Source organism: Emiliania huxleyi, assembly GCF_000372725.1.
Source record: "Emiliania huxleyi CCMP1516 unplaced genomic scaffold EMIHUscaffold_259, whole genome shotgun sequence".
Lineage (NCBI taxonomy): Eukaryota > Haptophyta > Isochrysidales > Noelaerhabdaceae > Emiliania > Emiliania huxleyi.
In genome coordinates, this window is record NW_005200095.1 from 4,654 (window position 1) to 26,901 (window position 22,248).

The 22,248-nt window shown below is 66.5% G+C and overlaps 6 protein-coding genes across 6 annotated transcripts; 3 read left to right on the plus strand and 3 right to left on the minus strand.

Annotated features, from left to right (window-relative positions):
• Window positions 1–1,495: 1,495 nt before the first annotated feature.
• On the minus strand, window positions 1,496–3,488 carry EMIHUDRAFT_237887 (hypothetical protein; the record flags this gene model as incomplete). The annotated part of the gene is made up of 7 exons (XM_005777635.1): window positions 1,496–1,513; window positions 1,739–2,098; window positions 2,188–2,374; window positions 2,629–2,759; window positions 2,861–2,895; window positions 2,966–3,226; window positions 3,365–3,488. 7 exons carry the CDS (start codon window positions 3,486–3,488, stop codon window positions 1,496–1,498), a joined length of 1,116 nt encoding a protein of 371 aa, XP_005777692.1.
• Window positions 3,489–3,894: 406 nt separating this feature from the next.
• EMIHUDRAFT_115605 (hypothetical protein) lies at window positions 3,895–5,538 on the plus strand (the record flags this gene model as incomplete). The annotated part of the gene is made up of 3 exons (XM_005777636.1): window positions 3,895–4,707; window positions 5,187–5,329; window positions 5,400–5,538. 3 exons carry the CDS (start codon window positions 3,895–3,897, stop codon window positions 5,536–5,538), a joined length of 1,095 nt encoding a protein of 364 aa, XP_005777693.1.
• A 1,002-nt stretch (window positions 5,539–6,540) lies between these two features.
• EMIHUDRAFT_237890 (hypothetical protein) lies at window positions 6,541–8,511 on the minus strand (the record flags this gene model as incomplete). The annotated part of the gene is made up of 1 exon (XM_005777637.1): window positions 6,541–8,511. One exon carries the CDS (start codon window positions 8,509–8,511, stop codon window positions 6,541–6,543), a length of 1,971 nt encoding a protein of 656 aa, XP_005777694.1.
• A 3,767-nt stretch (window positions 8,512–12,278) lies between these two features.
• EMIHUDRAFT_443691 (hypothetical protein) lies at window positions 12,279–14,995 on the minus strand (the record flags this gene model as incomplete). Its single annotated transcript, XM_005777638.1, has 5 exons — window positions 14,530–14,995; window positions 14,355–14,459; window positions 14,156–14,202; window positions 13,485–13,970; window positions 12,279–13,411 (listed from the first exon to the last, which is right to left on the minus strand). Coding segments are annotated over exons 1-5 (2,193 nt in total), but the record flags the coding sequence as incomplete, so codon positions are not given.
• Window positions 14,996–15,149: 154 nt separating this feature from the next.
• On the plus strand, window positions 15,150–16,175 carry EMIHUDRAFT_457600 (hypothetical protein; the record flags this gene model as incomplete). Its single annotated transcript, XM_005777639.1, has 2 exons — window positions 15,150–15,484; window positions 15,558–16,175. Exons 1-2 carry the CDS (start codon window positions 15,203–15,205, stop codon window positions 16,173–16,175), a joined length of 900 nt encoding a protein of 299 aa, XP_005777696.1. The 5' UTR covers window positions 15,150–15,202.
• Window positions 16,176–19,413: 3,238 nt separating this feature from the next.
• On the plus strand, window positions 19,414–20,082 carry EMIHUDRAFT_115608 (hypothetical protein; the record flags this gene model as incomplete). The annotated part of the gene is made up of 1 exon (XM_005777640.1): window positions 19,414–20,082. The coding sequence occupies one exon, from the start codon at window positions 19,414–19,416 to the stop codon at window positions 20,080–20,082; it is 669 nt and encodes a 222-aa protein (XP_005777697.1).
• Between the last annotated feature and the right edge of the window lie 2,166 nt (window positions 20,083–22,248).

A 22,248-nucleotide genomic window follows, 5' to 3' on the forward strand; every position in this document is an offset into this window, starting at 1 on the left:
TTTCCCGTTCTCCCCTGTTCCCTCCCGCCTCCACTTGCCCCCCCTCCCCACGCCCCTCTCCCCCCGCTAGGCGGGGCCGCGTGGTGCCGCAGCCCGGTGACGGCTCCTGCCTGTTCCACTCCCTCCGCTACGGCTTGCACGCCCTCCCGCCCGCCCTGCGCCGCTGCGCCTCCGTGCCCTCGGCGCCGGCGCTGCGGCAGCAGCTCGCGCGGTGGGTGGCCTCCAACGCGCAGCTGCGCATCGCCGACACGCCCGTGTCGATGTGGGTCAAGTGGGACAGCGGGCTGTCGGCGCAGGCGTACGCCAGCCGGATGGCGCGCAGCGGGTGGGGCGGAGGCGTCGAGATGGCCGCTTGCTCGCACCTGATGGGCGTGTCTGTGTGGGCGCGCGGCGCCTCTCCGAGACACTTCCGAGACACTTCCGAGACACTTCCACTTCCGAGACACTTCCGAGACACTTCCGAGACACTTCCGAGACACTTCCGAGACACTTCCGAGACACTTCCGAGACACTTCCGAGACGCCTCCGAGACGCCTCCGAGACACTTCCGAGACACTTCCGAGACGCCTCCGAGACGCCTCCGAGACGCCTCCGAGACGCCTCCCGGTCTCCCTCCCGCCGGCGCGCGATGCTGCTGCCGCTCGCCACAGACTCCGCTCGCGCGCCACGCCCGCGGCGCACGTCCGCGACGCGCCCGCGCCTCGCCCGCAGGTGTACGAGCGTCGTCGCTCCGGCTACGAGCGCATCTCCTGCTTCGACGCGCCGAGGGCGCCGGGCGGCGGCAAGCGCGGCACGCTGCACATCCTCTACCGCGGCGGCGTGCACTACGACGCCTTCCTGCCCGACAACGCCGAGCTGCACGCCGCCCTCGCCGCCGCCGACGCGCGCTCGCCGCCAAAGGCCTCCGGGCCGCTCGGCTCGCCGGCGAGCAGCAGGCTGCCCGCCTCGCCAGCCGGCGCGGCGGCGGCCAAGCCGCAGCGGTGGCAGGGGTCGCCACAGCAGTGGGGGCAGCAGCGGCACGGGCAGGGGCGCGGGCAGGGGTCGCCGCAGCGGCAGCCGTGGGGGGGAGGGAGGGGTAAGGGAAGCGGTGGGCGGAAGCGGAGTCGAGGCAACCGCCGGAGGTGACAGTCGTGAGTCTATGAATCCGCGCGATCATTTAGGTGCTCAGAAGTGTCATGTTGATGACTTGATGTTCTCAAAACTCCAGCACATGGATAGTGGAATTGTGTACCGTTTCGTCCTCACAAAACATACGGAATGACATACCGTAATTCCGTGGTGTGTGGTGGTTCAGGAATCCTCTCCGCGAGGAGATGAGACATGAGTCGATGTCTCTCCGACTTGGCACTTGCGCTCCGTCCTCCGACCCGCGCGGCGTCTCTGGCCTCTGCCACTCTCCGACTCCGCGTGTCCGCGAGAGAAAAAAGAGCGTGGCGCGACGCCCCGCCGGCACACACCCCTCCCCCCGACCCGCCCGCCTGCGCCCCGCACCCAGCTAGTGGCCGAAGCGATTCTGCGGCTCTCCGCCTCCCCTCCCTGCCCGCGCGCCTCCCCCTCTTTCGCCGCCGCTGACTCCCCCAGCCAGCCGCCGCTACCGCCTCCGGCGAGGGGAGACCAACTCCGCCTCAAACGCCGCCCTCAGCTCCTCCTCGAGCGCCTCCACCTCGGCGGACGGCGCGCCGCCGACGGCGGCGGCGGCGGCGTGCGCCTCCGCCGCCCGCGCCTCGGAGCGCCGCACATAGGTGAGCATGTACGCCGACGGCGACGGACCCCCGAGCCCAAAGAGGCCGCCTCCGCGCGGCGCGTGATCGCCGCCGTACTGCTCCCGCACCGCGGCCGACTCGGCCACGCGCTCCACGCGCGTGTCGTCGAAGCGGTACCAGCCTCCGCCGCCGCCGAGCGGGCGGACGAAGCTGATGTAGTGGCCCGAGCCGAACCCGCCGGCGTGCGAGAGGACGGCGCGCAGCTCGTAGACCGGAGGCGGCCCTCCGCCGCCGCGTGCGCCCTTGGCCATGTACCGGCGCAGCCGCAGCGTGGTGGGGAAGGAGAAGGAGCCCTGCAGCTTCTGCATCGCGCCTATTGCCGGCCCAAAGCACGCCTCGCGCCCGGCTCCGCGGGGAGCCGCCCGTCCAGCGTGTGCGTCGCGCCCGTCGCCGCGTCGTACTCGAAGCGCTTGAGGTGAAGCACCTTGAAGGAGGCCGTCCTCCCCTTATTGCTGCACCGAGGAGGCTGCGGCATCCGCTCCCGGTGATGCGCCAGCACGGCAGGCAGCGAGCGGAAGGCGCAGCCGCGCCGCACCGTCCCCGCGGGCTGCCGGCCGAAGCGCTCGTCGCGCGTGTTGTACTCGCCCTGCAGCGTCTCCTCCGCCACGTACCTACTCGCACCGCGGTGGCCGCCTCGGTGGGGCTGCCGGGGCTTGCGGCCATAGCCGAGAGGGAGGGAGAGTCAGAGAGAGAGAGTGAGTCAGAGAGTCAGAGAGAGAGAGGAGAGAGAGAGTCAGAGAGGGAGAGGGAGAGGGAGAGGGAGAGGGAGAGGGAGAGGGAGAGGGAGAGGGAGGGGGAGGGGGAGGGGGAGGGGGAGAGAGGGGTAGGGGTAGGGGTAGGGGTAGGGGGAGGGAGAGGAGCGCACTGTCGGAGCGAGGCGTGCAGCGAGGCGCAACCCGCCACCTGCAGCTGCAGGTCGCAGAAACGGCCCTCCCGCTCCGATGTGAAGGGCACCTTGGTGCACCGCACGTAGCTCTGCGTCCTCCCCTCAAAGACCTGCGGGACGCGCCAGGGACGCGTCACGAGGAGCAAGTGTCTGGGAAGGGTGTAGGAAGCGCAGGAAGGGTCTGTCAACTCTGGAGCTCACGGGCGCACACCCGCGCGAACGGCGTCGGCGGCGGAGCCGGCACGCCTGCAAGGTGGACACAGAGGGGCCAGGCCGTAAAGGACTGAGCCATGGAGCTCCACCCCAAGTTTCCAACAAGAGACAGTGCCACCGTGATTCTGTGGCATCTCGCTTGCAGCGCCCCGCCCGCGCGGCTGTCCCTCCGTTGCGAGCTCGCCCGAGGCGACGAGCGCGGCGTGGAGGGTGTGCCAGAACTCCTGCGCGTCCTGCTGCTCGAGCACGTCGCGCGGGCCCATGCCGAGCGACGTCGTCAGCCGCTCCGTGCCGACGGCGTCCATGCCGAGCGCGGGTGCACGGCCGAGGCGGTAGAGCAGGCGCTTCATCTCTAGCGCGACCGCTGGCGGAGAGGCGGGCGCAGCCGCCGGGCTGGAGCACGGGGCGGCGGCGGCCTCGCCACGATCTGCCGCGTCAGTGGCTTCCGGTGGCGGCGGCGGCGGCGGCGGCGGCGGCACGGGTGGGAGCTCATAGACCGCACGAGCAAACTCTGGAATGTGGCAGAGGGACTGTAGCAGCGAGTTCATGTAGCACGTGTTCCCCTGGTTGCGCAAGCCCGCGTACGGCGCGGAAGCGGCGGAGGCAACGGTCAGCAAGAGCGCCATTGCTTCACTTGCAGAAATGCGGAGCGGTTTCTTTTTTCGGAGCCTCCCTTCTTTTTCCCTTTGGGAAGCAACGCGCGAAAAAAAAGAACATCCGACGCGAAAACGCCCCGCTCCCCGCGACGGCTAGCGCATCACACTCCTCTCCTTAAAATCCCTGTGTGGTGGCGGCGTGCCGTTCTCCCATCCCTCCCTTGGGTTGTGCATTTTCTTTCTTTCTTTCTTTTCCCCGCTCCAGCAGCTTGGGCAGCGGCACGACAACGGCGTGGACTGGGGCCGACACAAGCACACACATCGGCACACCTAGGGAAGAATGCAGCCGCTCCATCCGCCGCTCGCGCTTCGCCGCATTGAGCAGGCGGCTTCAGCAGGCCGTCGACGCAGTCGGTCGCGGCAGACGGCTGGCCAGATGCCTCCGGCGCCTGTTGTGGCCACAGAGTGTGCGAATGCGTACGTGTGCCCGCTGGACGCGGCGAAGCTGGTCGCGCTGCGCCACATAGTGGAGGGCCTGCGGCAGGAGAGCGGCGGACAGAAAAGTGCGCTGGTGTTCAAGCCGAGGCGGTGGCGCTTCCATGCAGAGAGGCCGACGTGGAAGAGTGATATCCGGTGGATCAGCGCCGCCGACGAGCAAACCTTTCGCGGCCTCTTCGAGCCGCTCTTCGCCAAGCTCGGCATCGCGTCGCTCTTCTCATTCCTGGGCGACATGGCTCTCTTCTCCGGCTTCTTTGTGACTCGAGGCCACACGCGCAAGACGCACTTCCACACGGACTTTGGCGACACGGGCAGCCGTTGCTTCACTCTGATGACGCCGCTGTATGACATGGCCGACCTCCGCGACTGCCACCTGCTCTGCCAGGTGCCGACGGACGGCGAGGCAGCCGCTTGCGCGCCCGCCGCCGATGCGCCCGCTGCCGACGTGCCCGCCGCATGCCCACTCGCCGATGCGCCCGTTGCGTGCACGGTCGCCGCTGCGGCGGTCGCCGCCGCCGCCTCCGTCGGCGCGAGGGACGTGATCCGTCAGTATCGCTACGAGCTCGGCACGGCCATCGCGTTCGGCGACGGCTTCGTCCACGGCACGGAGACGGGCGAGGCGCCGTCGCAGCTGGCCTTCCTCTGCTTCACCTTTGGCGACCGCCGCTGCACGCCCGAGCAGTGGAGCGCCGCCGAGGGGTACATCAAGGAGCAGGGGCCGGTCTACCAGGACCCGACAGGGCGGTTGGTGGTGAAGGGTGTAGCGTGATTGTTCAGCGTCGAATTCCTTTTTGGTAAAACTTTTTCTTAGTACCTGTGTTCGTGCGAGTGCGCGCAAGTCCCGTGCGCTAAAAAGGAAGAAAGAAAACAGATAACCAAAGCCCTGCGGATTTTCTTTTTGCGCGCATCTCAGTCGTTCTTCACACGGCAATCGCAGAGCAGATTGTGAATGAGCTTGCCTGTGGCGGGGGTGGGCGGGTGCACGGAGCTAAGTGCCTCGCCACCCTCGCAGGAGTCGCTTAGGCGGCTCCCGTGGTGTACCTGTGTTAGTGCCAGTGCGAGCCAGTCCCGTGCCCAGTCCTGTGCCCAGTGTCGTGCGAGTTAGTTGTTGTAAAATTCTTTTTGCGTTCATTCGCGCCGCCGTGATGAGCGGGGTGCGTTGTTGCCGTCAGAGGAGCCATCACCGCTGGCGACACACCCCGTTAAACCCGTCGCTATCCTGTGCCGCAGGAGGGCTCCTCGAACAAGCGCGCCCGCGACGGCGACGCTGCCAAGTCGATCGAGAGCAAAGCGGCGTCGTGGGCGGAGGAATTCGGAGGACTGGAGGAGGACGACCAGTACGCATACCTCCAGGCCCTTGCGGTCAAGATGAAGTGAGAAGCCCCGCAGCGCGTAGCTCTCGCGCGGCGCTCGACTGACCCTGCCCGCGCTGCCGCCGCGCAGCGGTATGCACCTGCAGTTCCTGCGCGGCATGCCCAACCTCGCCGAGGAGGACGACGATCTGGAGGAGGAGTACGACGATGAGGACGATGAGGAAAGCGAGGACGATGGCGAGGAGGCGGCGGGCGACGACGACGAGTGAGGCGTGAGTGAGGCGCGAGAGCGGCCGTCCGTCTCCGCAGCACCCGGCGCGGCGCGAGACGCGCGGCTGCTGCTCCATACCCGGCACGTACCCTGTGTCGCGAGATAGCTCTCGGATGGTCAGGCCGAAGGGGCGCGGCGATTCCGCCCGTCTTGCGGCGGGGCTGGCAGCACACCGCAGTGACACACCCACAGTCCCACACCCAGGGCCACACCGCTGTGACACGTTTTATTTTGCCTCTTCTGTTAACCTTTGTATGAGCGTCTTCGGGGAGGTGGGCCGGCGCCGCGCGCGCACGCACCGTTTCCTCCGGGATAGCATAGGTTGTGGCCAGAGCAGTTATATAAAGACTAAGAGTGAAACTGCGCTCGGGGAGAGGAGAACGGGGAACGGCCGCGGCGGGCGGACGAAAACATCCCCCATCCAGTGAAGTGTGATCTGCTACTCGCCCCCAAGTACTCGCTCTCTTTTATGTCCCACCATGCAGAGCGCATCTCTCTCTCTGTTGTGCGAGGCGTGAACCGCGCCATTCGCGCTCTCACCTCTGGCAACCCTGTCTGCACGTCTCGCGCGCGCGTGAACAGGGCGATCACGAGTTAACAGGGGCTCCAGGCCCCAAATGACGTGTGAGTGTTAGAGTTGTTTGGTATTGCTAAAAATCTCTCTCTCTGCTCCGCCTCCGGCTCCCCGGAGCCCGGTCACACGGATCAGACTGTCATCAGACGGATCACGCGAATCGTAAACTTTTATCAGATGGCCAAGAGAGAAAGCAGTCACCAGTGCGCACTCAGACCCACACACACCAAATAAATTATCACCCAAAATAAATCACAGATTTTGTTGATGTCTCTCCCCTCCTTCCTCCTCGTCCAGCACCGATCGTCGGACCTCACCCCCCCCCCCCCCCCCCCGGCCCCCCCTGTGTCGCGGCAGCAAACGTAGCAGATCAGTTGAGGTCGAAGATAGTCGATCGGATCGAGGCGGCTCACATATCAAGCGAACCTACGACATCACATCAAACAGTCCGACCTCCTCAAAAGACTCGGAGTCGGAGTCCATCTCGGGCTCGGTGCACGGCTCGGAGTCCTTGCCATCGCGCTTGCCGTCCGTTGGCGTGGCCTTCATCGTGCCAAAGACGAAAGCGGTGCCGCCGAGGAGGAGAGCGAGCACGACCAGAAGCTGGTACGCGGCGCCCAGAAAGGTAGAGCCGCGGTCGGGCTGCTTGGCGGGGTTGGCGGCGGCGTCGACCAGCGCAACCAGCGCGCTCGTAGCCGCCTCCATCTCCTTGAGGCACGGGGGCGTCGAAGCCGCCACAGCCGTCGGGCCGCCAAGCGCATCCGAGTCGTTGCAGCTCACAAAGTCTTCGACGGCGCGGCTCTGTCCAGACGCAATCGCGAGGAGCGACTTCTCCACCGGCGGTGCCGCGGCAGTGGCGAGCCAGCCCGGCGCCACAAACGTCACGACGATGAGGGAGGCGACGACGATGCCAATGAGGCAGGTGCACGCCTTGCGCTGGGAGGCTAGCCCTGACGCGCGGGCCTGATGGATTGCGAGCTGCTCGGTGCGCGACTTGAGCCGCGCCTCGAGGTCTCGCTTCTCGACGCGGGCCTGCGCGATGACATGCTCGAGGGCTCGCTTCTCAAGGCGCAGGGCCGACTGCCCGCGCACGGCCGCCTCGAGCTTCTCCGCGCACGTGCTGGCCTTGGCAAGCTGGTCGGCGAGGCCGTCGGCCCGAGCGGCGGTTGATTCGAGCTCAGCCTTGCGCGCATCGGCTTCTGCAGTCGCGTCGGCGAGGGAGCTCTGTAGCTGGGCAATCTTGCGGTGGATTGGCGGCAGCGTCGTCGAATCAGCCATGCGCGCGGCGTGGCTCGCCTCGCGCTCAAGGCTCTCGCAGCGGTGCTTGGCCATCGACAGGATGCGGTGGAGGACGACGGCGAGGTTGCGGTCGATCTCAAACGACTTGGAGGTGAGGTCGAGGTAGTTTATGCACGGGTAGACGTTGCCGAAGGGAATGCCGAGGAAGTCGGCCGCAGCCTTGAGCGCGGCGTCCTTGGTGCTGTTGGACGAGGACGGGTTTTTGCGCACCGCGTCGTCTGCCTCGTCGAGCTTTGCGACCAGCACGATCGGGTTGATGCCGAGCCGCACAATCTTGCCGAACTGGTCGCGAATCTTCTGCATGAACTCGCCGTCCGTGTCGTCGAGCTCAGAGAAGGGAAGCATGAAGACGACGGCGTGTGGCGTGCGGCCAAAGCGCTTCGCCTCGACAGTCAGGTCCTGCGACTCCGAGAGCATTGCCGGGTCGATGTGGCAGTCCATGTCCCAACCGTGGGGCAGCTTCCCCTTCATGATCGCCTCGAGCTCGGGACCCTTGTAGTTCTCAGGCGTCAGGCCCTTGGTGTCCCACACACGCAGCGGCAGCTCGTTGGGGAAGTCGATCGCGCGGAGCGTGACCGTGCAGTGATCGCCCCCGCCGTGGACTGGCTCTGCGCAGGGCAGCGCCTCGCCCGAGTTGGCGTGAGACATGAGCGCAAGGATCGAGTTGGTGAAGGAGGTCTTGCCCGAGCCCATGACGCCAAAGACTAGCACGTTGAGCTTCTCCAGACCGAACGGGGCGGGGTTGAACAGGCCCTTGAGCGCTGAGGGGACGTACCAAGCGTGGTCCACATTCATTGTCTCCTTGGCGAGGGTGTCTCCGCGGGCGCCCGTCTGGAGCTTGAAGGAGAAGCGGCGAGGGATGTCGGTGATGGCCATATGCCATTGCGAACGGAGCGTCACCTCGACGATGAGAGAAGCGCCCGGCTTGATAGTGGGCACCGGCGTGTACACGTCCTCGTTGTATGCTCCGCCAGAGTACGTGATGCGCGCGCCCTCGATCGCGAGACCGTCTTGCATGCTCAGCTTGATCGGCACCTTGATCGAGCCGATGCGCTCCGTCGGGTGCGCGGAGTAGACAGTCATCAAGACCTTGCCCATGGCGTCGACGTTGCACTGTACGGTACGGGGGTTGGCTCCCGCGAGTCTATCGTGCGTCCCGCAAGTGGACGTGGCCAGTGAGCTCCGCAACACCCCGTGCCGTCTTCCGGCCCGGAGAGGCGCGTACGCGCAGGCTGGCGATGAGCCCAGAGATCGCCGCCGCGGAAATGACAAACTGTGAATCGCCGCCGCAGACACGATCAACCGACGCTCGGGACCCCTTACCAGAGGCAGTGCCCTCGCCACCCGAATGCTTGGTCAAGGGGTGGTCGAGCTCCAATTGGGAGTCGGAGATGTTGCGCCGTGAGGCAATGCTTCACGAGAGAGAGGTGCACGTGGCCGAGGCAAAGGCGTCGCTCGAGGAGCGTGAGCGTCGGCTTGATGTGCTTACCCGCCAGTACGATGCTGCCGTGCTCTCCGTCTCGGTCGTCTACTGGATGCTCAGATACTTGATTGACTCGGTGCTCCCCTCTCGCCTAGCGAGCCTAGCGATGCGTGAGATCGAGCTCGACACGAGGGAGGCGGAGGTGGTCAAGCATGCGAAGGAGGTTCAGAGCGAGTCCGAGCGCAACGAGGCGATGCGGCAAGAGCTGGAAAAGCTCGAACTGGAGGCCCAGCAGAAGGAGCTTAGACAGGCGGCGACCACCAACCCGCACACCGCCGCCTACCACGTGCAGAGCGGCACGACGGCTTCCAAATTCCAGGCTGTCATCGACGGCGTGGCGACCCGCTCTAAGATCCCAGCGGAGCGGTTCGTCTCTGCCGAGCCAGAACACACGTACCCGTTGGTCCTGCTCTTTGTCAAGCCCAGCGGCCCGCGCCTGGCCGACGGGGTCGTCAAGTACGACGAGGTGGAGCTGTGCCGCACGATGGTGGCGACAGGCGGCTCGCTGCTCATCTGCACCATGCGCGCAGGCAACGACCCGCAAGCTCCCAAGGACTTGCCTGCCGGATGCCCGCCCGTTGAGGGGCTGCTCGACTTCTGCTACATCTCAGGCAGTGCGCAGCAGCCGCACGTGCTGAACCCGTCTTCGAAGATGAACCATGGCTCCGCAACAGAGCTGGCCAAGGTTTTCAGGCGGTTGGTCCCGCCGCCCCCGCCGCCCCCGCGGCCCCAACCTCGGCACTATGGAAGCCGTTTTGCGTGGCTTTGACGTTTTGGCTTGCTGCTGGCGTCTACGGATGGCAGGCGCGGGTTGCTGCTGCTTCTAAGAGTTCCTTGGTGCTGTGTGCTGTGAGCTCAGCTCGTGACTAACGGCTTCATGCCCTCGTGAGGTGGGTAGCGTTACTGACTGACTGGAGAAGAGGGAGCGCGAGGCACAAATTATGCGACTGGAGGTGGTTGCGTATCGCGACACGTAAATTGTGCTCTGTACTCGTAGATTCAAATCCCCTGCATGCTGATGCTAAGTGGCGGGTGGGGGCTTCTGCTTCTGCTAAGAGGTTCCCTCGTGCGTGTGCGCTGATGTGTTATGTTGCTCTCCTCCTAGGGCCGCGGCCCTTGCCGCCCAGCCCTTGCCGCGCGGCCCACCACGCGCCGCACGCTGCTCAGCTCTCTTGTGTCGTGATGATGACGTGCACCGACCGAGCATACACGAACACACGTGCGCGCCCAAGCAAACGCGCTCGGTGCTATATATTGTTAGTAATACGATGTGCGACACCGACAGTACTCAATATCCTCAGGTTATCAGCACCGACATCGACAACGCTGCATGTGCGTACCTGCTCACAGGCAGAGTACGTGTGTGTGTGTGTGTGTAACTCTCCACATGCTCGCCATGCCAGAGGTCGCCAAGAGAGTGCATCCACGCATATCGACACATAGATCAGTCCCATCGGGCGAATGGCGCAGAGAGGGCAGTGCGGGCCCACGCCGCGGCGCTCCCATAGTCCACAGGCTGTCAATCCCCACCCGCTCCCATTCCTTCCCCCGTGGTCTGCCGGCGGCGGAATGGTCTCTCAAATAAGCTGGACTCCTCCCGCCACCGGCGCGCGCAGCCTGCGCGCGACGCCAAATCCGATGCCGCCGACGGCACCCATCGCCAGGCCGGCGCCCAGCAGCGTTGAGCTCGAGCCGCCAGAGTGTTCTGCGCTGCCGCTGCCGTCCGACAGCGACGAGGGCGCGCCGTGGAAGACATAGACCGCGCCGGGCGGGAACGGGGACGGCGCCGGCGGAAGCGGCGGAGGAGGAGGCGGAGGTGGTGGAGGGGGAGGGGGAGGGAACGGCGGGGAGGGCGGCGCCGCTGGCGGCGCCGGGGGAGGCGGCCACCCCTTGAACAAGTAGGCTAGAAGATTGAGCAGCCACCCGCCGTCCACGTCCACGTCCGCCGACGCGACGAGAGCGCCAGCCTCCCCCGACGCGATGGCGCGGCGGAGCGTAAAGGGGGCGGCGGCGACGGCGGCAGGGAGGACGGGGAGGAGCTCGAGCAGCTCCGCCGCGCGCGGCCGCCAGCCGAAGCTCACGGCGACGCCCTGCTCGCCTGACGTTGCGCCGAGCCGAAACGGCCACCAATCCGGCTCGAGCTTGACGTCGGCGGGCGGCGAGAAGGAGAAGCCCGCCTCACGTTGCGCGGCGTGCGCCTCGGCGCGCCAGTCGGCGCCCGTCGCGCGCGCGGTCAGCGTCCCCCCGCCAGCGACGGCCTCGGAGGCGCGGGCAAGCAGCTGGGAGAGGGGCCACTCCTTGCCGCCCGGGCCGGCCGCAGTCTCGATGGAGATGTTTGCGACGGTCGCCCACGCGGCCTGGGAGAGGGCCGAGACGGCGAGCAGGCCCGTGCTGCTGTGCGCGTAGCCGCCGGACGAGGAGAGGAGCCCGTCGAGCGAGCTCTGCACGCTGATCGCGGGCCGCTGCGCCAGCACGCCGCTCACCGCCCGCAGCAGCGCCTGCAGCGTGGGCGGCTGCTTGCCGCCGAGCAGCGCCGCGAGCGGGCCGAGCGAGCCGGCCGGCAGGAGCAGCGAGAGCGCGTCGGCCGTGGTGGGGAGCTGGGCGTCAAGCGGCGGTCCGACCGCCTTTGCGGCGCACTCGAGCGTGCTGCCGGCCGTCGCCTCGCGCTTCAGGCCTTTGGAGGCGCAGCGCAGCGCGGCGGCGGCGGCGGGTGTGGCGGCGGCAGCGGCGGACACGTCAGCGTAGAGCTTGTCGGCGAGGCCGTCGAGGGGGAAGCCGGCGAGGAACGCCTCGAGCAGCGGCGGCGCCCACGTCGACAGGCGGCCCTCGACCGCCGCCAGCGCGCACTCGGCCGTCTCGGTGGGCGTCGCCTGCGAGGACGGGTCGTGGACGTGTGACGGACGCGTCCTCCGAGCTCGGCCCTCGGCCAGCTCGGCTCTACCCTCCCGCAGCGAGCCCGACCAAGATCTCGGGCGCATCTCGGGCGCATCTCGGGCGCATCTCGCATCTCGCATCTCGGAGGAGTCCTCGCCTCGCCAGCGGCTAGCTTGGCGGCGCAGCCGTACGCGCGGCTGAGCGCGACGATCCCGGCGTCGAGCTCGGCCACTGCCTCGGCCGGCAGGGCCGCCTCCAGCAGGCCGGGCAGCGTGATGGCACTCGCCCACGACGCCCAGCCGGAGCCGGCGAGGTTGCGCATCGCGGGCATCAGCGCGCCGAGCAGGCCGCCTGCAAGGGGGGCAGGCAAGGGGGGGTGGGGAGGTGAGTGAGGAGGGGGCGGGGGCAGGTGGGAGAGGGAGGGCAGCGAGGCGACTTGGCGGGCGGGCGGGCGGGTGGGGGAAGGTGGGGTGTGGGTGGGGGAAGGGGGGTGGGGCAGCGCTCGCCTGAGGCGGCGAGGGCGCAGTCGAGCGACGCGGCAAAGGAGGCTGGCGCGTCGGGCGGCTGGTGGACGAGGCAAGCGAGCTCGTCCGACGGGCGGAGCAGCGCCTCGCGCGCCAGGGCGGCGGCGGGGGTGCCGCCCGAGAGGGAGTCGAGCGCGGCGCCGAGGTCGTCAAGCGGCCCGCGGGCGGCGCCGAGCGCGCACCGGCCGAGCGGCGCGAGGTGGGAGGCGATGGCGCGCAAGTTGTCGGCCCCGGCGCCGGCGCCCTCGCGCAGGGAGACGCCGGGCGTGCCGCCCCCCAAGCAGTCCGCGATGGCGATCGCCGCCAACGCCGCCGCGCCGTGCTCGGTCGCCTCTGCCGCGGCGGCGCGGCCAGAGGCGTACAGAGCGTGCGCGTCTCCGAGCATCAAGTCCGACAGAGCGATGTCCGCCTTTGGCTCTGCGGCGTCGAGCGGCGACCGCAGCGCCGCGGCGGCGCACCGGAGTGCGGTGGACGGCCTCTGCGACCCCCCCTTTGCGACGGCAGCAGCGGCGCACGCGGTGAGGGGCGCCGCCGCCTCGCCCGACACGGCGACTGCGGCGCTCCGCAGCGTGTCGAGCGCCGCCAAGGAGGAGAGAGCGGACGGGGCGGGGCCCGCCGCGGGCAGGCCCGTGAGCGAGCACAGGACCGCCGCCTCGCACGCGAGCAGCTCGACCTCCGAAGCGGGCCGCCACCAGAGCTGCAGCAGCGGCGAGCTAGCCTCGCCGCTGATGGCGCCGTCGCCCAGCGCGGCGACGCGCGCCTCCGACGGCTCGCACGCGCCGAGCTGCGCCGAAGCGCGCGAGACGCCCGCCCACCGCGCGCGCCACTCGCCGCTCACGTCGCGCGAAGCGACGCCGCCGACGGTGGAGGCGTGCGCGACGAGGGTGGAGCTCAGGCCCCCTCCGCCGGCCGAGGTGAGGGCGGCGGTGAGGTCGACGGCGAACCGTCCGCCCGATGCGGTCGCGCGGGCCGGGCCGCCGCCTGCCCACTCGGCGGGGCCAAAGGAGACGGAGGGTGAGAGGACGGCGTCGAGGCCGTAGTGCCCGCCGCGCCACAGGGCGGGGGAGAGCAGCGTGGCGGTCGAGAGGCGGTAGGTGAGGTGGCCGAGCTTGCGGGCCTAGGCAGCCGACGGGCGGCGGGTGAGGGTGGTGCTGAAGACTGCAGTGGCGCAATGAGCGGCCGGCAGGCGCCGTCTCGATGGCGGTGGAGAAGGGCAGCGACGAGAGCGCGACGCTCGCCATGTACCCCTCGTGCCGGGGCGGAGGCTGCTGAGGCGAGCCGGCGTCCGCTGTCTGGCGCAGAGCAGCCTTGCCCGCGAGGGCCGCCTCCGTGCCGCCGCCGCCGCCGCCCGGCGCGTCGGCGGGCGCGGCGCCGGCGGCGCGCGAGTCGTTGAGCGAGCAGCGGATGTCGACCGAGAAGAGGTTGGACGGGGCCGGGTTGGACGGGGCCGCTCCAACGCCGCTCGCGAGGGCGGAGGACGCGTTGATCCAGCCGAGGGAGAGGAGGGACGTGTCGAGGTAGGTTGAGTGCGCCGCCGCCGGAAGCGCCTCCGGAGTGAGCGGAGTCGGCCGGACCAGGCCGCCCTCCGCCGTCACGTCGGGAAGCGTCAGGCGGGAGGGGGCGTCGGCGAGGGCCGCCGTGGCGTTGGTGAGCACGGTGCCGAGCAAGTCGCCCACCTGAGTGTGCGAGTGCGGAGGGAAGTGCGGTGCGAGTGCCGTGCAGTGTGTTCGGGGCATCGCATGCGGCTACGAGCACAGCGGCTAATTTGCAACACAGCACAGTGGGGATGGATCCGAAAGTGTGTCGTCTCTCGAGTGTGGTGTGCAACGCTAGAGAACGGGGTCCATCTACTGTCGCCCACCACCGGACCGAGCAAGATGCCAAAGATGCCGTTGAGCCCGCCGAGGCCTACGCTGCGAGTACACGGGGGTCAGGGTGCGAGTGTACCATCGGCAGAGCATCCGGCCGTGAATGCGAGGGATGCTACTACACAAGACTGGGCGTGCGTATTCGATGGAACGGAAGAGTGCAGATGTGTGTCCAGCAGTTAGGTGGAGGGCCGTCAAAGGCGCCGCCGAGTCCAAACGCGACCTGCAGCGCCACGTGGCCCACGTCCGGCACGATCGACACCTCCCGCGCGCCCAGCTCGAGGCTGCCCGAGGCGCCTGCTCGGTTGCGCATGGCATGAGCATGGTGTATGCGCGTGGCATGCGAGCGAGTGGCGGGTGCGCTCACCGCGCCGCGCAGTGAGCGTCAGGCTGGCGGACGACCCGTTCTTGAGCGTCCCCTCCACGGGCCCGCACTGCCATATCGTGGCCCATCCCCACCCCGTGCCCCAGCAGTAGTCTGCCATAAACTGCGCCGAGAGGCCGTCGACTTGGATGGCGAGCACGTCGCCTTCGACTGCGACTGCCGGCGACAGGGATAGCGCATCCGTCTCGCAGTCGAAGAGACGCATGTGGTCGACGGTCACCTCGAGGCCCGGGAAGGAGCGGGCGATGCGTGGTACCGGCGCTGCGCACACGATGCTTCCGAGGACGGGAGCCAGGCTCCGCTCGAGCATCGCGACGCCCTCTTCGGTGAGCCAAACACGCAGACCTGCCGGCGACAGCGTGGCGGCGGGGTTGACGGCCGTGCTCGCCACGAGGATGGGCCACATTACGGCCGTGAAGAGCTTGCGCAAGGAGCCACGCCGAGGCTCCTCGCCCAGAGATGACAGGCGCCCGGCACGAGGAATTCTTTTTTGAATTTCCGCGGCCGCGCAAAAAGGCCTGCAACCACAGATCGCCTCCTTTCTTCGATTTAATGAATAAAAGAAAAATCAAGGAAAGAAAAATCCGTTCCCGCGGTCGCAGTCGAAGCTGACTTTGAGCACCTCTTCTTGCTCGCGAAAGCGTTCGACTCCACCATGATCGGCCGCACCGACTCAGCGGCCGAGAAGAAGAAGAGGGACGGCGTGAAGCGCGTGGTGGAGTGGCTGGAGGACTTGCTGCCCGAGGAGGAGAAGGACGAGGAATTTGGCGGGAAAGCGCCTGCGGGCCAGGAGACGAATGTCATCTGCAATCAGCTGGAATGCAAGGAGCCGGGCTGCCCGCCGGTGGAGCTGGTCATGACGCTGCTCCGCGCAAAGCCTAAGCAAAAGCTGATGTTCAAGATCTTCAAGGCGGCCTCGGAGGTCACGCGCGAGGAGGTGCGCTGCGTAGACCAAACGCAAGAGGGATCCCTGCTCCGCCCCAACCGCCGCGAGTGCCGTGTATACACAGGTGGACGCGGCGATGAAGCGCGCGATCGCGGAGGAGGCCGGGGAGGCGCACGACCACGGGCACGCCGACGGCAAGCACGCCGACGGCTGCTGCGGGCACGACCACGAGGAGAAGGCGGACCACGGGCACGCCGACGGCAAGCACGCCGACGGCTGCTGCGGGCACGACCACGACGAGAAGGAGAAGGCGGAGCACGGGCACCACGACCATGGCCACGCCGAGAAGAAGGCGGACCACGGGCACGCCGACGGCAAGCACGCCGACGGCTGCTGCGGGCACGACCACGACGAGAAGGAGAAGGCGCACGAGCACGGGCACGGAGCGGAGAAGGCGGACCACGGGCACAAGCACTCTGGCGGCTGCTGCGGGGGCGACGAGGAGTTGCCGGCACGCATGAAGGCGGCGCAGGATGCCAAGTCGCACGCACACGGGCACTCGGAGGAAAAGGCGCGCGCGCGGCACCCGCCCGCCTCCCCACCCGCCTCTCGCCATGCGCTCTCGCCTTGCTTTGCACAGGCCGACCACGGCGCGCACGGGGACGGCTGCTGCGGCCACGATCACGCCGAGAAGGGTGCGCACGAGCATGGGCACGCGGAGAAGAAGGACCACGGGCATTGAGGGCGGCGGCGACGCGGCTGCGTGCTCGGCGGCGCGGCCGGGCGCGCGAGATATAGCCACGGACCCGCGGGGAGAGTGTTGTACGTGTCTACAGCGCACAGCCAGCGCCTAGGGTCGAGATACAGCCTAGGGTCGAGGCGCGCGCATGAGGCTTGACGAGGGTGCGGGCCGAAGAAACACAGCAGACACGCACAAGATACTAAGCACAACCTCTCTCAACAGTCGATGATCGTGAACACTGTCAAACACCGAAAAAAAGGTCCAGAGTGCAGAGTCCAGAGAGCAGAGTGAACTGCAGAATCCAGAAAGTGGTCTATTGAATGTTTACTGTATTGTCATTTGAGCTCCTCTATCGGCTGCGGGCTCGCATTTTAAAATTTAATAGTATTATTAAACCTATTATCGTCTCAGAGTTTGCCCGTTTTATTTATTTATTTATTTATTTATTATTCTCAGTCCACCCACCTCCCCGCGCGGGGCCGCTCCGGGGCGACCCGGGCGCCCTCCGACCACAACACTGCTCTATGAGCACTTGAGCACTGGATAGGGCCGATTCCGCGTGGTACGGGACCCCTCGATCGTCTCGCCCTCCCTCACTGGTATGTTCATTGGGGGGGGGTCATAACAAACACGGTACAGGATCGAGGTGCACGCTGCCGAAGCAGTGTCGTCCCCCCTCTCCCCGACGGCGATGGCGGTGTGACCGATCGAGCTACAAGAGGAGCTTGCTCAGCAGGATCCGGGATAGTCTGACGCACTACCTCACTGGGCCTGAGATCATCGAGACAACACCCGTCACCGTCTCGGGTTTGCGTGGGATCGAACCACTCCGGGATGGGCAAGCCCATCAATTTTCACTGTGTTTCTCCCCTGCACCTGCAGGAGATGGCGAGAGAGGGACGAGGGGGGGGGGGGGGGAAATTGAGGGGGGGGGGGGGTCAGATAGTCAAACGCTGCTGTCATAGCAACTCGTAGACGTATTACACACACAAAGACTCATAGCAACTCATAGACGTATTACACACACGAAGACTCATTGCAACTCGCAGCCGTATTATACACCCAAAGATCGAGGCCCGCCCAGGTCACCCGTTCTCCCACACTCGGGCCACTTCAGATGCCGGCTCTGCTGAGATCCACCCGAAGGTGTCCTGCAGGAGTCCTGCCTCCCTGGCCGACGACTTTAACACGCCCGAGGGCGAGGTTCGGAGAGGGGCCGCCCCCCCCAGCCCCGCCGCTTTCCGGACCCCCTGCGCCGCGACTTTGTCCGTCGCCCTCCTTCGTCTCGCCCGCCTCGTCGGGCGCAGGGCCGCTCTCCGCCTCGCCCTCCTCGTCCAGGTCCATACTCGAGAAGCTGCCTTGCGAGTCGGGCTGCCCAGACAGGGTGTCCTGCGAGCTTGCCTCCCCTGCCCCGTCCACGTCCATGCTCGAGAAGCTCTCCTGCGAGTCAGGCTCTTCGATCAGGAAATCCTGCGAGCTCGCCTCCTCTTCGGGATCCCCGGCCTCCGGGCCTTGGGGCTCAGAGCTAGCCCCCTGCCCCGCCAGCACGCCCCCCCCCGCCTCCACCCCCCCCCTCGTCTGTGTCGGGATCCGAGTCGTCGCCTCGGTCCGCAGCGTGCCGAGCCCGGCTGGCCGGGTGGTCGTTGCCCTCACCAGCGCCAGCGGGGGGGCGATCCCCCCCCCCCGCTAGGTCCTCGCTGTCCGTTGCGCTCTGGAGCGCAACTCAACGTTGACGCCATGGCGACGCGTTCCAACACCTCTGACGTTGCCGAGCACGCACTGCAGGTGGACAAGGCCATGCAGGCCATTTCTAGGCAAAAGCAGGCGACCTACAGAGCCGAGAAGCAGGTCGAGGTGGAGATAGAGAAATTCGTCGACGAGAAGAAGGCCGACTACCAGCGCACCTTTCACGGCAGCTTGTCGGTGCCGGGCGCCGTCGGCCTCAGCGTGGGTGGCGCGCTCGGTGTTGCTGCGGACGCGTCCGCGTGGATCCTCGCCGCGGTCACTGACGCTGCGGCGGCGCACATTCTGCCCGACAGCGTGCCGCAAGCATTCGCGACAGGGATCAGCACTCTCGCGGGCCAGGTCGGCGGCGCGGACAACGCATCGCTCGTGGTGGCCGCTGCTGCCGGCCTCTCGGCCGCCGTCGCCGTCAAGACGTCGCTCTATGCAACACGGCGCGGGACCCGTCGCCGAGCTCGCGCCGAGCTCGCAGCTGCCAAGCAGCAGCTGGACGAGCAGGTGAGCAAGCGGCGGCGCTCGGAGCGCGAGGCGCTCGACGCCAGTCGTGTGACCAAGTGCGCCCGCCAAGTCCGAAACTTCTTGGCTGGTACGGACGACGACGTGGCAGGGGAGGCTGGCGAGAAGGGCGAGGAGGGCGAGGAGGGCGAGGAGGGCGAGGAGGCCTCGTCTGATTAGACCCAACGCAAGGCCCCTCTCATTTATTGCACGCAAAAAGTGGTCGGTGCAAGGTGCTGGTGTCGAGAGCTGTCTGTGTCGGGAGCGGGTCTGCGTTGGGGTTTAGAGGCCCGCGGGCCTGGCCCGCGGCGGCCGGAGGCTGTGTCGGTGCGCGTTTTACCGAGCCTGTGTCGTGCGTGTTGAACGTGCTCTCGGTCGGTCGCGATTGCCGCACGGATGTCATGCAAGCAGCTGCAGGCAATGAGCCTCCTTGTGTGATCGCGTCTACGTGAACGAGTGCAAGCAGCTCACACTGGATTTTCACCCTTTGCTGCCAGAGCTTCTGGATTTCATGTGTACCCTAGAGTAGAGGTCTCCGTTTTATTATTTATTCTGGATTTTCACCAGTGACCCCCGCCCCCACCGCGGAGATTGCAAGAGGGAGGTCATGACGCAAGGGCGAAGGGCGGTTTTGTGTCGTGCGTTTACCGTTTTGTGTCGTGTCGTACATAAGTAGAACGTCGGTTCTCGATCCTTTTTTCGTGCTGTGTGGATAAAGGGGAAGCGTGCCCGCGGCTCCGCATAACACGCCTCCGACTAAAGGAATTGACACACAACATCATTCTGATTTGCGCCTCGACGGAAGACTCGGACCCTCTCCCATGAATTTGTGGGTGAGCTCTTGTGTCCTGATTTGCCAACAACAGACCTGACACAAACGGATGTGGTCACTTGTCGCAGTCGCACACACACATTGCAATTCACAGAAAAAGAAGCGAAGGAAAGTAAAAACTTCGCGGCGCCGATCGGGACTGGGACGCTGCCGGCTACCTCCCGCCCGATGGCCGACCCATACGCCTACAAGCGCGACACCAAGTTGCAAGCGCGGCTGAGCGCCGAGGTGGAACGGCTTGCCAAGCTGCCGGCAAACAGCGTGTGTGCGGACTGCGATGAGCGCCGGCGCATCCGCTTTGTCTCCGTCACGCTCGGCGTCTTTCTGTGCAATCGCTGCTACGGCCTGCACCGCGCGCTCGGCGCTCACGTGACGCGCGGCAAGTGCCTCGGCCTCGACGCGTGGAAGCCGGAGGAGGTGGAGCTGCTGCGCGCGGTGGGTAACGTGAAAGCGGCAGCGCTGTACGAGGCCAGGGTCCCGCCAGACCTGCCGCGGCCAACGGCGGCCTCTCCCGACCGCGAGGTCGCTGTTTGGATCCGTGACAAGTACGAGCGCCGGCGGTACTGTGCGGCGGCCGCGGCACCGCAGGCCGAAACCACAGAGTATTGTGAGGCCCGCCCCGCCAGACAGGCTGCCCCTGCGACTCCTCCGACCGGAGAGATGGACCTCCTCTCGTTTGCGGATTTTGGCGGTGCGGCGGCCACCCACGCGGCGCCACATGCCAGTGCGCCCGACATCGACCTCCTCTCATTTGCAGACTTTGGCAGCGCCAGCTCACAGGCGAGTCAACAGACTAGCCACGGATGGACTGACCCTGGCTGGCGTGCCTTTTCATGATCTGTTCACTCTGTCGTTATGTAGTTCGGAATACAGCGAGACCTCCTCCTATAAAAGCTGCTCAACACCCCTCGATGCGCGCGTTGATGACCTTCCAACATCAGGCCGATCATCTCTTCTCCGGCTCTGCTGCTCTAGGAGCGCAACCGACAACGCCTGCCCAACCAACTCAGTGCATTCTTGTCGGATCCTCGCACTATCTTTGCGCAGCATGTACTGGCCAGCTGGGACAGTGCCAGTCTGCGCTGCACGCACGTCGGTCTCAGAGCGCCCCATAGCTTTCGCTAATGCAGACATCATCTCATTTATCGGACCTAGCTTGTTGATGCCGGAAGCGTACCTCACACCCTCTTGTATTTCGTCGTGCACCGAAGCAACGTTCCACCCTACAACCTCCCCTCGATTGTTCAGAGCCGGTCCTCCGCTGTGCCCCCCCAGCATGAGGGCGCCAGTGGTCAGGAAGTCTCCTTTGCCACCTTGGCCTCTGATGATCGTTCCTGGGGTGCTTGTCTGATCCTTGCTCTTCTTTTCACCCGTGGACCTGCCATATCCAAGCAACATCACGTCTGACCCAAGCTTGACCTCGGCTGAATCGCCCACCGGGAGGGCACGAGCTTGTATCCAAGCCTCAACCGTCTCTACGGTGTCCGACTTAATCCTGAGGACCGCGTAGTCGCGCGGGCTCCGCTCCGAACCACGACATCCGTCCACCACCTCTGCGCGCACTTGCGAGCTCAAGTCCGCAGGGCTGCCGAATCCAATCATCACTTCGCCTCCGCCGGCTTCATTGACGACGTGAGCACAGGTCGCGACAAGCATCTGCTCCTTGTCGACGATGAAACCGCTTCCGATGATCTCGCTTTTCGAATTCGGGCGCGCAATTGCCACAACGCCTCGCTGCCACGTGGTCAAAGCATCGCCGCCGTATCCAGACACCTCGGAGAGCCCTAACGGAGCAGGAATCACCTCACGAAATGCGCCTTCAGAAGTACCTCCAGCTGCAGGCGACAGGTCAGCAGACCTCGCTGACGTGGCAGCCACAGCCGACGGGTCAGGGCATACCTTGTCGCGTTTGCGACCCCAGATATACCAGATGGCACACCCGAGAGACGCAACGGCAACACCACTGGCTGAAGCTACGATTGGGACGATATAGGAGGGCGACGGTAATGGTGGTGCGGATGGTGGTGGCAGCGGCGGCGGCGGCGGCGGCGGCGGCGGCGGTGGCTGTGGTGGCGGCGGCGGCGGTGATGGCGATGGTGGCGGTAGTGGCGGTGGAGGTGGTAGAGGTGGCGGGGAGGGGGACGCGGAGGGCGGCGGCGAAGGTGGGGCCGAGGGCGGCGAGGGCGCGCACTTGACTGAAATGATGCCATCAAGCGAGCTCCAGATTTCTCCCACCAACGCAAGCCAATCGGAGCTTGCAGTGGGGCAGACCGAGGTGTTCATTGCGACGGACGAGATGAAATTGCTGCACAGAGGATCGGTACATTTCGAGCTTAGTATTCCGTTCAATGCCTCTAGCCCATACCTCAATCCGGTGACCCAGACCGAATACGTGGGGAAGTAGTAGAGGTAAGGTCCTCCGTCTGAGTGCCATGGCGGAGAGCGCTCGTAGGTTCCATAGCCTTGTGGCTGCGGCCAATCGTCCCTCAAGACATACGCTCCCATGTGATCTGACAGAGCGTCTAGACGGCCAGGGAAGGAATTGGTGTAGGACTCAGCGCCGCTGACATCCACTCTGCTGCACAAGCAAGACAGTGGAGGCGGTGGGGGGGGATAGGGGGCCGCAGGGGCCGGTGGTGGCGCTGACGGCTGCGGTGGCGGCCGCGGCCCGCAGTCTGAGCAGTCTGTTGCATATTCACAGGAGGCCCACTGCGCTCCTGGCCCGCCATCATCGCACGCGCCGTCATCAAGCCACGCACAGCCCTCCCCATCGTCTACGCAGGTCATTGGGGGAGGAGGCGAGAGCGGGGGTGACGCCGATCGCGCGCCCGCCAGGAATAGAAGGGTCACTTGCCCGTTTAAGGGCATCCCGCAGAGCACCTGTCTGTCGCTGGAGGCGATTCATCCGAGTCTCTTTGCGCACGTCCCCGAGCTGCTATGTCGAGCGATAGCAACGAGCCTGTGCTACGAGTCTGCCTGGCCCATCGTGTTGGCTCGGGCTGC